General features: G+C 37.7%; 1 protein-coding gene across 1 annotated transcript; it reads right to left on the reverse strand.

Annotated features, from left to right (window-relative positions):
* Nucleotides 1-15,246: 15,246 nt before the first annotated feature.
* LOC149656080 (uncharacterized protein F54H12.2-like) lies at nt 15,247-16,557 on the reverse strand. Its single transcript, XM_089844519.1, has one exon. The coding sequence runs from the start codon at nt 16,555-16,557 to the stop codon at nt 15,247-15,249; it is 1,311 nt and encodes a 436-aa protein (XP_089700645.1).
* Between the last annotated feature and the right edge of the window lie 1,626 nt (nt 16,558-18,183).

Genomic DNA, 18,183 nt, shown 5'->3' on the forward strand with positions numbered 1-18,183 from the left:
GAAAAACCTCTCATCATTCTCTTTGAAGATAGTAAGAATTAAAAGTACTGAAAAGTAGCATTTGGCACCTAAAAAAGGTTTTAATTTAAGGAGTGAATTATCAAAATTCCCATTTCCAATATATATTACATTGTGTTCCTTCTGAGTCTTTTTCCTTTTAAGCTAGGTGCGTGATTTCTGATTTTAAATGTGTTACATCTTTTTTTTTGCCATATTCCAGATTTTGTCGGCATATAGTTTTAAAGAATCTTTCAGCTTCTCTTCTATATTCATATTCGTATTTCTATGAAATTCCATGTTAAACTTAAAAATTAATGGTTCAAATTAGTTTATTTAATAAATCAAAATATTAACTGTTATATCTACATGTCTGGCATCGTGAAGGGCAAGATATTCTTTAAAAATGTTACATAAATTTTCAGATTGAATTATTACTCTTCGATCTGCCATTGTTTTATACATTTTTAAGTCAATTAAAACTTAATCAATCTCTTTTTTGTTCATTTTCGTAACCATCACTGCTTTATGAGCTGAAATCCGTGGGTAGACCTGATGATGCATCTGTAAGATGCGAAACTAGTCGTCGGAGCTCGGTAAATTTTTCCTAGTTTTTAAAATTTTATTAAGTAAATAAAGTTGAATTATTTGTAAATACCTAGTATTTTATACACAAGTAGTTCGGTAATAAATTTTTGTTAATTACAATGGTTTCATATAGTTGTAATTGGGCGCAACAACCTACACTGCGATTCAAATTCACAAGTCCACAGCCTTTATTTTTCTTTTAATACATCCGTTTTATAGCTAATTGTTTCTTTATAATATTTTTGGATTCAGCCATTTTCATAGTTATCGTGCTTCACAGCTAGGTCTCCGTAAGTTTCGGGTTTTCCTGCTCTTTTGCAATAATAACGAACACAGCCTAATGGATAAAAAGTTAATTTGGAAAAGTTCAGTTTATACGTAGAATTAAGAAAATGTCATTTAATATTGATTGAACTTTTTGTGATTTTAGGGCTTTCTTCGATTGAAAACGACTGTTTCTGGTAAGGCTACGTTCTGCCAAAGTGGCTATACCCCAAATTGCCACTGCCAGGTTCCTCACTAGAGTAGTTTCCCATTTGTCCTTTTCCATGGCAATACCATTTCCTAAATGCACCTAAAATAGTATTAAATATTAAAAATAACTGCTTGAAAATATGTTGAAAGAGGTATATCAACATTTCATCCTCTTCGTGAAGGAATGGTTTGCCCAAAAACTCTCAGTCAACGACTGTATTTAATACTATAAATATCAAACCAAAATTTACATTTAGGACACCGGAAATCAGATAAACTATGTTTACTTACCAGAGGAAGCTGGCGATTTATTTTTAAGTTCCTCTAATTCATTCTTCATTTCTAAAGCCGTAGCTAAACGTCTAGTGTACCTCCCTAACATACTATTGTACTTCATCTGATGCTAAACTGACATCTTCATCTTTGTCCGGTGGTCCATTCGCATCTCCATCTAATTTTGTACTTCCGGTTTTAATCGATGAACTCAAACTCACGCCAAAAATACCCACATCCAACAATCAGAGACACAAGCGGATTTTGAAGAGGCAAGTCGCACTGCTTTTAGCTCCGCTAAGCCTTAACTATAAATTTTTAAACTTTTAACGTTTGTACGGTAGATCGTTCTAGATCTTATTATTCTAATTGACAATTATTTATTCTAAATATTTTATTATTAAGTCTTTTTATTTTATTATTAAATAAATAAATAAATAAGTCTTAAACTTTCTAACGCGGCATGAATAGCAGCCAGCTAAGCGGACGACGTTCCGGTACCCCAAGCCCAGGTCTAATCGGTACAAGACAAAAGCTAAAAAAATATTGCCTAACATCAGGCTGCAAGTACGACCGTAAAGATGAAAAATCAAGTCGCGTGGCAATGGTAACATGTGACTTATGTTTACAATTGTTTCACCTTCCCTGCGCAAATATCACGGCCTCAGAAGCGAAGAGATTCTTCCTCTGCAGTATGTGTAGAAAAAACCTAAAAAACCCGTGTCAGTGCCAAGGCTTAGATGTACAACTATCGGAAGAATTGAATACTTTACGGCAGGAAACAAAAAGGGATATTACTAATCTTTTTAACGAACTCAAGCAAATCCCCTCTTCTAAAGACTTCTCTGACCAGATCTCCGCCTTTCGTGATAGCCATACATCTGTGCTTAATATCTTAGACGTAAATCTAATTAAGCTAAAGACTAGCATTCTTAGTGAACTGGATTCAAGACTAGAAACTGAACTCTTAACTGTGAAAGAATCTTTTGAAATATTAGAAACCAAACTAAGTACTAATCTGGAAACTATCCAAGCAGCTACTGCCCCAGTCGCATTTCGTTGTCCGCCAGAGGTGACTTCGGCCTCTAAACAGCAGATGGAAACTCAAAGACCACTCATTGAAAAACGCCCAGGTAGACCGATGCCTCCACAGCAAGCCACCTTCTCCAAAACCTCCTATACTGATATCATACAGCGACTAATGCCACAAACTGGTGAGACAATTGCACCACAATCTAAACAACCTAAGCCTCCTCAACTAAATTCCCTTGGAAAGCCTAATCCTCAGACTAGACAGGGCCCTCGGAGATCACGCATCGGTAAAATGCCCCTTGATCGCGCCACCACCTGCAAGATTAAGGTCACAAAATCCTATAATGACTTTTTCATTGGAAATTGCTCTTCTAAAGCCACGGAACAACAAATACGAGCTCACTTAGTATCGATTAACGTCTCCGACATTAGCATACGTCAAACCTACAAGTCAACTTTAAATAACAACTATAAGGCTTTTCTGCTACGAACAACTACAGACTGCAAAGAAATCCTAAACCCTAATGTCTGGCCCACGGGAGTCTCCTGCCGTCGCTTAACTAGCCATGCTGCCTCTACCCCTTGTGAGTCCCTCAAAATTTGGGGAACCAACGAAAATGAAGAACTCTTGACATGGTCAAATACCCCGAGTTCAAGATACATACTGGCATTGGCGGAAGCGAAATCACTATCGAGGCTCTTACCTCACATCTTGCTGACTTAGGCGTCCAGGATGCAAAACTTACATTAAAGAATACAAAAGACAATTGGTCTACCGTCTTTATCATTGAATGTAGCGGCAAACATGACAAAACTATCCTGGATCTGGGAAACTGGCCATCTCCCCTTTCTATTAGAAGATACATTGGCAAGTTTGACTCCCAACCAACGGAACTTCTAGAGCATGAAGTTTGACTTCAGCGACCTTTAAGCCGTCAAGGCAATGACAGCATCACTGACCACCCAACCTCTGGGCTGAAAATCGCCCATCTAAACATACGTAGTCTCAAATTTAAAATTACGGAGATTGAATACATTTTAACAAGAAATAATATCGACATCCTGGGCATTACTGAAACATGGCTAACGGACGACCTACCTACAGATATATGTAATATAAATGGCTACCTTTTCTGGAGACAGGATCGCCAGGGAAAAATTGGAGGAGGTGTGGGCATCTATTTCAAACCACACCTACCAATCCAGCGTATTCTTATCGAACAAAAGGATCGTCCGGAAAACTCGCAACTGGAATCTATGTGGGCTGAAATTACTTATACAAACTCTAGTAAACTATTCATTGGTTTTCTGTATATTCCACCTTCACCCCAGATCGCAGACTCTATAACTGACCTCCAAGCCACCATAACCTGCTTAAAAATAAAACCTAACGTTGAAATTATCATTCTTGGGGATACAAATTGCGATCTGTTAGCCCATCCACTTACCCCCAAAACCAACATGCTTACTAAAGCCCTCGACACCTTTAAGCAGCTGATCCAGTCTGCTACCAGGACTACCTTGAGCTCGAAGACTCTTATCGACCACATTTACTCTAATTTTCCTAACAGAATTACCGAAACCCGGGTACTAACCTGTGGTGTATCCGACCACGACTTAACCTGGGCCGTACGACAAAAAATCACTCCGAAAAGACATCATATACAATGCTATACCAGAAATCTTAGAGTAATGAACACCGACGCTTTTGTTCATGACCTACAGACAAGACTAGCAACAATTGAACCTATGTTAACTGACCCAGATACCGGCCTAGCAGCATTACAAGCTGAAATCACGAACTGTCTAAGTAAATTTGCTCCGCTACGTAGGAAGTTTGTCCGTACAAAAAACTCTCCATGGTTAACCTCGTTTATTAAACAACAAATGCATTTACGCGATAAACTGAAAACAAAGTCTCACCACAGCTACAAAAATGGCTCATATCTAGAACTTTATCGGACCCAGCGAAACCTGGTCACCAGGCTGATTCGTGAAAGTAAAATAAACTACTTTAAAAATAAACTCTCAAAGGACCCATCAACCGCTAACTTTTGGCGAACCCTCAAGCCCTTCCTGAAACCTAAACTAAATAATACAATTAGTCAATTAAAATTTAATAATGAGACAATAGTGAACCCCCATGACATTGTAAATACCCTTAACTATCACTATAGCACTATTGCGGAGATCTTGGTAGATAATCTGGACGAAATACGTTTATGCAACCCCCAAGTAGGGATATCCAATCCTCCACCTTGTCCTAAAATAACTCATGAAAAACTTTCTGAATTTCCGCTAGTAACAGATAGTGAAATATTTAACATATTAAAAACTATCAATGTTAACAAAGCCTGTGGGATCGATGGGCCATAATCTCAAAACCAATCTCACAAATTTTCAATTTAATCTTTACTACCGGTATCTTCCCGTCTCAATGGAAAGTGGCCAAAATAGTTCCTATCTACAAAGATGGTGACACAAAGGACCCAAAGAATTACCGCCCTATTTCGATCCTACCAGCTCTGTCTCTTACTTGCGAAAAAATAGTTCATGCTAATTTATACAATTACTTAAACCATAATCGGTTTCTCTACGAACTTCAGTCTGGGTTTAGAAAACAGCATTCTACCATATCCTGTATCTTTCACCTATTCGAAACCGCCTTAGAGCATTTAAATGAAGATAAATTTGTCCTATTGCTTTTCCTGGACCTCTCCAAAGCCTTTGATACGGTCCAGCACCATGTCCTATTGTCGGACCTCAGTAGATATGGTGTTGACGGTCCCGCTATGGCATGGTTCCAATCTTATCTCTCTGATAGACAGCATCAAGTTTCCCATGGTGGCTATACTTCTGGTATGCTTCCTGCTAATCATGGGGTCCCCCAGGGCAGTGTCCTTGGCCCCCTGTTATTTAATGTCTATACTGCTGGTCTACACCATACCCTTACCCATTCTCAGGCAAATGAGTACGCTGATGACACAGCCTTAATCTCGGCTGACCTAAACCCTCAGACGTTGATTCTAAATGCCGAAATCGACCTAGAAAACTTAATAACCTCCCTGGAGCACAGAGGTCTAATACTCAATAGGAACAAATCCAACTTCATGATCCTAGCCCCTAACCGACAAGGTGTAACTCTAACAAGCACAATTTCAACCATGTGCAACGGTTCAATTAAAAGGGTCGCTAACTATAAATACCTGGGTATCTGGTTGGATGAAACCCTAGACTGGCGTAGACAGACCGATTATGTCTCAAAGAAAGTTAATTCCCGCCTGTGGTTACTCCGTCCATTACAAAACCACTTAGACATCGGGACACTTAGAATGCTTTATAAAGCTTGTGTACAGCCAATCTTACAATATGGCAATATCTTTTACTACAACTTTCCAAGAGGCAATCAAGCAAAATTATTCTCAGTACACACCCGTTGCTCTAAGCAAATTGTCAATTTTAGCAAATACTCCTCTGCCACCAAGGCTAGAGAAATAGCTAAAATAGATTCCCCTGCGTTCATGTACCACATGAGCTTGCTAATCTTTATGTTTAAAGTTCACAAAGGCCAATTACCGGAATACGTTTTAAACTGGTTCCCAATCCTAAATTCAAATCGCAAAGTCCAAACCCGTAGCTGTGATAAAAATTTTCTAACAGAAACATGTTTAACGAAGTTCAGATCTAAGAGTGTTAAACACCAGGGTGTCAAGCTCTGGAATTCTCTACCAGGGCAAATTAAAACTATTGATTCACTAAAAACTTTTAAAAAAGAGGTTACACCTTTTATCAATCAACTGTTAACGACAACGTAAACACCACGTTAATCTTTTACTTAATTTAATTAAACTATCGGACTCTATTGTAAACAAGACAGTAGTCTTAATAGATGTTCCAAATAAAAAGCAAATTATTATTATTATTATTAAAGAAAGAAATGCGCCTGTGCCGTGATTGCAGCCTCGTGTTTGGGCAAAGCCAACTCAATAAAGAGAGCGTGATCGACTGGGCAATGTTTCGGGTCGATGCGTTCAACCGTTAATGGAAAATGTTTTGAAAAGGGGTAGCTTGACAGAGATAGGGAAGATGATGGAATTTGAAAGGACTTCGGTGCCGAGACTGGTACAGAGGGTTTCCACTCCAATTTCCAATTTAAATGGAAACGACAAAATAGGTGCGTTCAACAACACTCATAATTCAAACGCCAGAGTCGCGAGGCACAGAGATAGGAGGGTGCTTTTGATACCCGGTGAAAGCAATTTTTGGTTATTGAACAGGTTTTTAAATTTCATTTTGCAGATATGACACCTTTAATATTCCTCCATGGCCGCAAATTTTGTATATTCACGTTTTGAAATCCCGTGATGTGACTTCCCGTCATTGTAGGAAAACAAGCGAGCACTGTACTTTTGATTGATTTGTCAATATAAAAACAATTTCAAGAAGTATTTTTTTAAATTTATGATTAAGTTAAAGGAATGGTTCACTCATAAACTTTTTTAGCTGTGATCATTTTAATTACACCCAAAACCAAAATTTCGAGAGTTGAAAAAATTTTACATTAAGTATATTTTAAATTGAAACAGAAAAACTAACTGTATTGAGGACCTTTTGGCGCCTGTATGTTGTTTTTCCGCAAAGCCAGAGAGAGTGCGATACGTCACTCTCCTATATTAATTCAGTCCTCCATCTTATTGGCCGAGGTATTTTTAGGACAAGCTACTACTAAAAAGTAAACTCGACTATTACGCGGTTGAGCGCTAGACCGGCGACAAGTTACGTTGTTAGCGCCTGTAGAGATACTATGGTAGCGCCGTAGCCAATTCCTTGTACACTAGCGAATCGTGGCATATCGTAACCATTTTGATGCAATATCAGGGTACTTAAAGTGATCGAGAACAGTATAAAAACTAACCGCACAAATAGAGTTAACACTCTGACAGTATTTTATAATATAACATGGCATTTCGGCAATTAATTTGATTCAAATTGATCAACGAAACGATTAACGAGAGCAAAACATACTTGAAGACAAAGTTGCCAGACTCAAAAAAAACCCTACCTAAATTCTTCTGCTTGGAGTGCTAAAATCTCATTGGCTAAACGTTTATTTAATCCAGCCAGTCATTTGGCAGGTCTTGCCAAGCACGACAGTAAAGTTTAGAGATAGGGGTTAATGGTGATATCTATATAAAATTTTATTTTAATTATAAAATAAACTATCGCTACTAATTTAATTTCAGTAGTACCACTATCTTTATAAAAGTACTATTGAGCTAAGAGACAAAAAGGTTTACGGGTGAACCATTCCTTTAAATACCCGTGGTAAAGTCCTTGTAAAAGATGTACTAGAGCAGTACCAAAATGACTCAAAAGAGTCTCTCAAAGCTAAAAAAGCACTTAGAAAATCACTTAAACATAGAAGTGATGCAGCTGCTTCAAAACTTAAAGAGATAACCAACTATACGGAACAATGTCCCTGCAATTCGGAAATACTTTTGTCGAAGCAAAAAACCGTAAAGTTAACGAATCTTGTAAACAACAAGAAAACATTCAGCCGGAAGTAAATAATTTAGAGACTAATGACCATCATTGTTAAACTAGTCAGGTTTCAACTCCGGGATGTGAAAGCAATAACAAAAGGGTCTTGTCAATGATCTCAAACTTAAATCAAAATAAAAGCGTGGATGACCCCATCAACAATACCTCCAAAACCACTAACTTCAGAAGTAAACTAGAATCTGATCAGTATACGATTGACAAAAAATTCAAGAAAGAAACACCAACTCCTATTTTTCAAGTGACCAAAATGGTAACCCGTGCTAGCGCCAAGAAATCTGCAATAGAATTGGAAAAGAAGACAAAATGAAGATCTCATTAAGGGCTTTTAATTACTAAATTTAGAAACTTTTCATTTTTGTTCTAAGTGATATTTCAATGTGATCTCTTTCAAAGTGATATTTCAATTTAATATTTTAATTTTCTATTAAAATAAAATATTAAATTTCCTGATAACTTCATTCAGTTTCAACTTCGGTGTTTCCTCCTAACGCATCCAAAGCAAATCCTTTTAACGATTCGAGTTTGTCTATGTTTGACTTATAAAGCCATATAGATGGGTTGTTATTTCTTCCTCCAGCGGATCTCATGGATCTTGATTCAAATGACGTGTTAGAACATATTTAGCACCTTTATTTAAAAGGAATTTGATAATCGTCGCTATTGACATAGCTGCAATAAAAAAGCATTAATGGCAAATTTTGAAATGTTTAGGTAATATCATTACGCATTTAATACCTGACATCTTCAAACCTTCAATAATCTCCTTAGTTAGTAGCATTTTAGCCCGTTCTGTAGCAGAAGATTTGCCAGGCCGATAAAAGACTTCAGTTTCCCAATCATCCAGATATTTTATGAAATCACATTCTAACTACTAAAATATTTGAATATTAGAGGACACGATTATTCAAAAGCATTAAGAGTAGGTATATACCTTTATCCTTGCGTCATTAACAGATCTGAATGGACCTTTGATCTTTTCCCTTTTCAGGTAACTTTCTTTACAGTTTTTGATGTTGCAAACGTCGAAGAATTTGTTAAAAATGCGTATAAATTTAACAGTTTCAGGATATGCTTCTTTTCCAAAACAGTGTTCGATAGCACAGGCTACAGTTTTACTGAGCACTTACACAGCATAATTAACTTTCATTTTAGAATAACAAGTCAAATAGACATGAGAGTAGATCAGTTAGACAGAATGTTCGAATTCCCCCTTCCTTCGCAACTGATGATAGTAAAGTTTGATAATGACATCCCAAGAAATTTGTTCATTCTGCTTCCACATTTGCCTTATCTTCGAATCTTTTGAACTATTATTAAATCAATTCCTTGTAGTTTTTATGGGGCGAGGAACGTCCGATATAAAATATATATTCCGCTCTTCATCATTCGCAAACAAATTAGGCGCAGAAAAATGCACTGTCCAAGGCTTCGTCTTCCACTCCATATGTGTAAAATTCTCTCTGGCTCTATCAAAGGGTAAAAAATGAATTGTGGTTCTTACTATGAGATCTTTTTTGTTTTCGTTGTTTTTTGGCTTTTCGTTGCTGCCTAAAATTGTATATAAGAATTTCTCAATTTATTCTAATTATTTTAAAAGTTTAGTTCGAACGTAGACTCGAGGCTAAACAAAGGAATGTATATTTCCAAACTACTTTTTCTATCCAGGGTGAAAAATACTTTGGAAAGTTCCCAGTCGATGCTTATTGTCCCGATCCTGAAATTATTCTCCAATATCATAATGATTTTTTTCATGGATGCGTTAGACACACAAAACAGTCTAGCTAGAATTCATTTCTTGGAAAAACCAACAAATCGTTATACGAAAGAACTCTAGACATTGAAGAATACATCAAAAACGCCGCTCCGAATGCCGAATTTAAAACCATGTGGAGTTGTGATTTTGAAGAGTATCTTCGAAACCATCAGGAAGATAAATCTTATCGCGATACCTTATCATTTCCTTCTTCTATAGGATCGAGAGAAATGATTGTCGGGGGTAGGGTAGAAAACTTCAAATTGTTGCATATCTGTCAACCGGGTGAAAAGATACTGTATCGAGACGTCTGCAGTCTTTATAGTTTCGTCATGAAATTTTAAGACTTCCCAAAAGGACACCCTACTATATTTACGCGAAATTGTAGTTTAGAAAAAGATAAATATTTTGGCGTGTTAAAATGCAAGGTTCTAGCCCAAAAAGAAACTATACATTCCGATTCTTGCATTTAAATCTAATTCAAAATTACTGTTTAGTCTATGTCGCACCTGCGCGGAAAAAAGCTTATCAAACCCTTGTCAGCATTCGAGAGAGCAGCGTATATTCGAAGGTGTGTTCAATACTCCCGAAATTTATTTGGCAAAGGAATTCGGTTACGAGCTGATTTCTATATACGAAGTTTGGCATTACCCTGAGCGATTCAGATACCTGAAAAACCAAAGTTCTGGATTGTTTGGGGATTACATTGACAAGTTTTTGGAATTAAAACTTTGTTATAGCGGTTGGCCTGACAATGTAGAGACTGAAAGTCAGAAAAAGGATTATTTACAATCCATTTACGAAAAAGAAGGCATCTCGATATCAATCGAAGAAGTGACTAACAATCCAGCTTTAAGGAATATTTGCAAGCTAACGTTAAACTCGCTTTTCGGTAAAATGTGTCAAAATCTGGACAGAGGGAAGACTGTTATTATACGAAGAACTAGTGGCTATATTAACCGATGAGACTAAAGTTCTGGAAGATATTCGGCCTCTGAACGATTCATTGGCTTTGCTAACTTACAAACATAAGAAACCTTTCGTTCCTTCTTTACGAAGTGGCAGTCCTGTTATTGGAGGTTTTATCACAACCTACGCTCGAATAGAGCTATTTAACGTTATTCACAAGCCTGGGAAACGTTTGCTTTATATCGATACTGATGGTGCCATATTTTTAGGAGGGAAAGATGATTGGATCCCTTCCGAAGGAAGTAGTTTGGGAGAGTGGAAATCCGAAATAGGCAATTCGCATATAACAGAATTTGTCAGTACAGTACCAAAATCGTACGCTTATAAAACATCAGACAATCAATGCGTGGTGAAGTCGAAAGGTATCACGCTTTCTCGCGAAAATGAAAAAATTATAAATTTTGAATCTATGGTAGACGCCTTACAAAATCCAGAAAAACGGTATACGGCAGATATCCCGTTTAACGTTGTTCGACGCAAGCGGGACTTAACTTTACTCTTAGGAAACTTAAAAAAACAATTTGGAGTCACCTTCTCTAAAAGGGTTCTTCTAGATGACTTTACTACATTACCCTTTGGGTATTGCCAAGAAGAAGAAGCAAGTGATTGCCAAGAAGAAGAAGCAAGTGATTGCCAAGAAGAAGAAGCAAGTGATTGCCAAGAAGAAGAAGCAAGTGATTGCCAAGAAGAAGAAGCGAGTTACCTTTCATCACATTGTTAAAGTTCATTGGCTACCCGATAGCGAAGATAGAAGGAACGAGTGGCTGTACACCGCCGCGCGATTTAAAGATAGAGTATTTCTTTTGAACACCCTTTTGAAACAAATTTTTGAACGAAAATTAAAAGAATCATAGTCGACAATGTCCTGTCGGTTGAAGTTCGTAGCACCCTTTCAAATGATTGTTTCCGGCGCGTCTATGAGCGGAAAGACGAATTTTGTTTTGGAGTTATTGAAAAATCGTCAAAAAATGATAGACCCACCCCCTCACAGGATCGTATATTGCTACTCTCTATTTCAAGAAAAGTTTCACGAAATACCAGAAATTGAATTCCTGGAAGGATTGCCGCCTGATGATACGGATTTCTTTAACCCCAAAGTTAATAACCTGCTAGTGTTGGACGATTTAGCCCCTGTTGCTAATGCTAGTTCGTTCATTTCTTACCTTTTTACGGTTGGCTGTCATCATTTAAATTTAAGTTTAATTTTAATTACTCATAATCTATTCTCTATGGGGAAGGAATCTAGAGTTATAAGTTTGAATACTTCTTATTTTGTAATATTTAAAAATTTAAGGTCTCGGAGTCAGATTTCCCACTTGGAAAGACAGATATTTCCGGGTAAAAAAATAATGTCAAAAGCGTATGAAATGGCTACATCTGACAAACCGTATAGTTACATAATTTGCGATTTGCGTCAAACTTGCGACGACTCTTTGAGATTAAGAACAAATGCACTTCCCAATGAAGGAAACATGATATTTTTTGTGGAATAATAAATATTTTTTTAAAACAAAGTCCCTGATGGAGATTCAATTCATTGTAGTGAAAGATGCCATCCAAGTCATTTCGGAAACATTATCCTTACCTTAAACTACTGAGAGATATTAATCCTCAACAAAGGAAAACTTTAATATCGTTATCTAGCAAAGATCAGTTAAAATCTATTTGCACTATATGTTACAACTTGAAAAGAAACGCCATCGCTCTTCCGCAAAGCAAGAAAAGAAATTTGAGGCGGTACGAAAAAATTATAAAATCGCTATCTAATAAACACCGAAGCCCAAATCAGGTTCGACAGTTGTTGTACAAGCAGACTGGATGATTTTTTCTACCTAGCCTGATTGGTGCTATAATTCCAACTCTTTTGTCAGCTATAACCGGTGGAGAATGAAGAAAATGATTCTAGTTCCGGCGTCCTCGATTATGACCGATGTTGAAAAACAGGTTTCTTCGTTGGATAATGAAATTACCACCATTCTCAACCAACCTGGGAATCCCGATGATAAAGCCAGACAATATCTAAAATCTCTTCAACAATACCTTACAATGAAAAACTTGGTTGAACCTCCCGAAGTTAGAATAGCTCCTCAGCCAACGCCTGTATCGTCAACACCCATGCCTTCATCAAGCTATCTAAAATCTCACCAATATACCGGACAATCGTACGAACCACCGGTTCTCAAAAGATGAAGAAAAAGAAAATTAAGCTTTCAAATCCATCTCTAGAAGCAGCAAAATCGTCTCCTGTTCTGAAAGAGATAAAAACACCAAGGACTGTCAAGAGATCCCCGTATGAATTAAGGCGAGAGAAAGGAAAAAAACCCAACAAATGGCTAGAATTTTGATTTTATTCATTACAATATCGAAACTCGTGATTTAACAAATGTGTACACAAATTTAACAATGATATGCTATCGTTATAATAAAGGTTTTTCTTATAAAGCAAATGGATTATTTCTTTCATACTGTAACCCTCGCATTTGGCGAAACAGTACATTAAAGTATGCAAACCGCAAAAATCGCTATCGATAGGCTGAATTACACAATCGTTGTAGATCCATTCTGAAGCGTAGGGGGTCAAATCAAATCCGTAATGGGTAGGATTTCTTCCAAATGAGCAAAAGAATTCCGCTCTTTCTCGGTTGACGAAGAAAGCAACCCAGTGTCCATCGGCGATATAAGAAGGTGAAGTATTAACGACGAAAAGATAAACATTTTTCTCTAGAGGGGGTGGTGGTAGCTTGTCCGAAGGAAAACCACCGATAAAAAATGGTGAAGTTCGAGGATCGCAGTGCAAGACTTCGGAGAGTTGTTGCGTATTCATGGCCTCACTTGTAATAATTGCGGTTCGTAAAAAGCACCTCTGATTGATACACCTTGACCATCTTTAACGTTGTACGCTGGAGGACTCCGATGCAGGACTTTATCTATGATGAAATTCTCTTTGGTCCAGTTGGCAGTTCCTCCCTTTTCGAATCTAGTTTTCGAAGTTGCTAATTTAACTATCATGCCTGGTTTGAGAGCGGGTTTCTTCCCCTTCTTCTTATCTCCGTATAATCTAAACCAAACTAAATGCTCGTTGTTGATATTAACATCTTTTGGTTTAAAACCAGTTGTCGAATGGACGCTCGAATTGTAACTTTTAACCAAGTTTGGCAAAACTTTAACGTAATCATACTTCCCGCTTCTGGTAAAGTATTTGTATATCTTTGACGACAGTGTAGCATTGAATCTCTCTACTAAGGACGCTTTTGTATCATTTACTAAAGCGAATGAACTGACGTTGTGTTTCTTTAAAAAATTGTCAAACCTTTTATTTACAAATTCTCCGCCTTGATCGAAAGTGAAATTGGAAGGTTTGCGAGATTTAAAAATACTAGAGAAAGCTTTAACAATACTTTCCGGTTTTTTATCTCGAAGAGGGATAGCCCAAGCGAAGCGCGACAACACGTCGATGATAGTTAATACGTAGCGTTTTTTATTATTATACCGCTTAAACCGGTTGAAATCCATAAGATCGCACATCCATTGTTCATCTTTAGAAGTTACATAGACTTGATTTCTGGGGAATTTGAGTTTTCTAGGTCGGTGAGTTATGTAGGTATTCTGAGCTAACAACCAATTTCTAGTCTCCTTTTTCGAAATTCCTTTAACACTATTTTGTAATTTCTTTATACTTCCTAACCCAGCCGGGTGAGAGAGATTGTAATAAATTTTCGCCAACTCATCGAGTCTCGACATTGGTGTGGAAAATGAGTAAATAACTTTCAATCAGGTGAAATTTATATTTCTTTATTCAGAACATTTATCCGTACACAATCATATTTCTCAAATTGGTTAAATTATTAATAATTTCGCTATAAAGGATGTACACGTCTTCTAATTTCGTTCCATCCATTTCTTCGTAAAATTCAACCAAAACCTCGTCGTAATTCATCCGCGGAAGCGCTTGTTCGATATTCTGTTCCACCGCTTGACACCAGTTGATATTATCGGCTCCGCAGGAAATATCGTGAGCTAACTTGTGATGACAAGAACTGTTTTCGAATTTGATGGTAATTGAATAAAGTATGTTCGTCAATTTTTCCAAAACGATCCTTTTCATATCATCCTTAGCGTCGAGTAAAACTTTGACTTCGCGATCGATGGTACTTTTCAAAGACTTTAAACTTTTCCACGATTCTTGATTCAGGGAGAATCCGCGAGCGGAAGAGTACATAATGTGATAGCTATGATTCGCGCCGCGAACGTATTGTCTAAGGTCCAACTGCTTTTCCTTTCCAACGGTGAGACACTCTAGCAGAATATTATCTTTACTCATCCAAGTGTGAAACCTTTCAGATTCCCCATCGAAGTGAGAATCAATTTCGGGTTGCACCTTCCAAAGATCGTTCCAAATAGAATGATGAAACGAAACTTCCGAGTCGTTGTCTCGTCTTCGAATGGTAACGTAAGGATCGACGATATTTCTTACTACGATCTCCTGATCGCTGGAAAGATTGTGACTGACGAACATCTTGAAGATTAATGAAGAATTGGTCGAGATTTTTTTCCATTTATAGTCGCTATTTTCTCAATTAGATGCTGACATCTGTGTTTTAATCAAGTGGATAAATAACGCTTCTATCTCTGGTCACGTAGAGCTCTTTGTTAAATACAGCATAAATTACGCAAGTGGTGTTGGTGTTGAGTGGTTTAGCAAACTTCATATTAAGACGAAGATTTCCCTGCTTAGGAGGGTTGATAAAATCACCTTGACAATCGCCGGCAGCTGTTAAATCGTACGCGAATATGGTATAACCGTTACCATAATCTTCGTAAGAAATATAATTGCCTTTGTTTTTACCTAGTATATCTAACACGTCGAACAGTGAGGCGTATTCTCTGATATATTGTCTTTTGTCAAAGTTGGGTTCGAAAGGAATGTCTGGAAAATTTGTCGAGCCAATAGCGACCGACATATGTCTCAAATCATTATGAGTGAGATGATAAGGATTGGTATCTAACGTACCGTTGAAAGCGTTCGTGGGTACGAAGAAAACTATCATAAGATCGGGCATTCTCCCAATGAAAACATTTTCCCTAGTGCAATCGACTTCGCCTTTAGATATTGGGAAATGTTTAATAACCGTTTGCTTAATCGGATATCGAGCTGGGTATTGCTCTAAAACTTTAGCGTGAGCCAAAAGAATTTCAGGGCGTACCTTAACCAATTTAACTATGAGAACAGCTTCATCAATAACAACATGGTACGTCTTATTGGGTACTTTGGAAATAATAGGGAAATGTTTAGGAGATCGGAGAAGTCGAATCATAAGGTCAACTCCAGGAAGCATGTACTTATTCGTACGAAATAAATCTGCCGGTAAATGCCCAATCATTTCAATTTGATTTGATAATTTTGTTCTAGCGGCTCTTTTCAACATTCCGTTTTCATTTGTTTTGTTTTGTTGAGTAAACATTTCGTCCGGGGAAGTTGGCGAGTCTTTGTAAAAACATTGTAAACCGAGTTGAGATTTTTTAGCATCTTCGGAACAGCTTAAAACTGTTTCAATAAGGGGTCCGTATTGAGCGCAGTTGCTCGATGCTTGAGTCGGTGTATTTTGAGCCAAAACATCGATTTGACTGAATAGGGAGAATAAAAACAGATTGACTGGTCCAACGTTAACCTCGTTAGGTTCGAGTACCGTTCCGTCTTCGTGAAGAATTCTAGCTTTGACTTTAAGCTTTGTCTCGGCAAGATCCATATACTCTTCTTCGTTCGATTTAACGTAAAAGGTTATCGGTCCAGAGTCTGTAATCGCGCTAATCGGTTGATAGGTTACTTCGGTAGATGATACGACATTGCTGTTTTCCGTTGGAATTTCAAAAATGTCTAGCTCGTTACGCATCCCCTCTCTCACCTCCATGGTTTTTCATTATGGTAGAAAATCTCTCTAACTGCGATTCTTCTTAAGGCGTTTACTTTGCTTTTTAGCTCCGCCTTGTGAATTTCTTTTCCTTTTTCGACGAGCACCAGAACCGAACTGCGAAGTAGCTACGTGATCACCAGCTTTAAGTAAAAGATTACCTCCAGCTAGTTTTAGATTCTTTTTAAAAGCTTTTTCGGGTCTTCTCCAGACTGGATATCGGTATACATTCTGGTACCGATACCTAAAGCTTCGCGTCCGACGGCCTTAGGCCCTTAGCCACGGGTTTTACAATTGGTGTAGTGAATTTAATTAGCTTGCGAAATAAATTTCCAAGACCCCTCCCGCGTTGGAAAAGAGGTCCAGAAAATGTTGGAAAGCTGCCAGCACCTGATTGCTGCAGGTAATACTGTAGATAACTATCCCTTTGAACCATCTTTTACGAAATGTAGCTTGAGGATAGTCTTACCTAGTTTAAATGGTACGTGTAAATTTGCGTCGGTTTTTATTTCTACCTCGATAATTTCAAGTTCGTTAAGTCTTAGCGGGTAGTAATCAATATTAGTAAACGTTTGAATGAACTTTTTCTTGTCAGCGTTATCCGGTCTAGCAACGATTCGTAAAAGAGGAGCAGCGACGTCACCCACAAATTGATATTGAATAATATTCGTATACACGAACAGGGCTTCGATACCTCTGTTTAAATCCGCAATGTATTCTCCGGTAGTATGATCTTTAAGCTGAACCCCGAGTTGACTCTTCGCGAAGCCTAACATTAAACCAAGACCCGGAAACCCAGTGGGAAAAGCCAGGCTATACCCTTTGTCGCACCAAATAGTAACGGTTTGGTCTTCATTAACGAAAAATCTAAATTTTTCTCTATAAGCATCGGGAATCGTTTTTTTCATAGCTCTTAAAATATCTTCAATATCGTGATAAACACCCGCGGGTATGATATGCGTCAATTGATTAATCTTTGGCTTGATGGCTTGATCATTTGGCAAATCGTCGTCGCTGGAATCCATCATAGGCTGATCGTCAAGTAATTCATCCTTAAACGTATCACCCTCTTTAGCGGGTTTGATCATTAGAGGGATGATCATCAGGTAGATCACCTTTGGCATCGTTAAGAGCTACATCTTTTTCTCTAAGACCTCTATTTCTAATCGGTATTACGTTAATATCAATCGCTTTGAGCTCGTCAGCGACAGTTTTGGGTGCATTTATCGGATGGTCATCTTCATCGTCTACCCTTCCCGTTCTTTGTAGATTTACGGCTTTGAAATCCTTTTTTCTGGACCTTATTTCGATATAATTATCCTTGTAAGAAATGGATAAAGTTTTGGCGTGACGCGATAAGGGGAACCGAGAAACGTACCGACCCGAGACGAAATTTTTCTCTCGAAACTCTAGCACGAGAGAGAGAGGTCCTTCCGGGATTCTTACTTGCACATCCGGGTGTATATTCATCAAAAGAAACCTTTCTTCCGATTTTCGACCAACGACATTCGGATGGCGATCCACCTTCATTTGCAATAAATCTCTATATTTGGGTTTTATTTGATCGCGCAGGATATCAATTAAAGTTTTATGTAAAGAATATTTAACCGTATGACCTTTTTTCGT

This window comes from Phalangium opilio, unplaced genomic scaffold (assembly GCF_054372755.1).
Source record: "Phalangium opilio isolate 3A_F unplaced genomic scaffold, DU_Popi_V2 ptg000077l_1, whole genome shotgun sequence".
In the NCBI taxonomy this organism is placed as follows: domain Eukaryota; kingdom Metazoa; phylum Arthropoda; class Arachnida; order Opiliones; family Phalangiidae; genus Phalangium; species Phalangium opilio.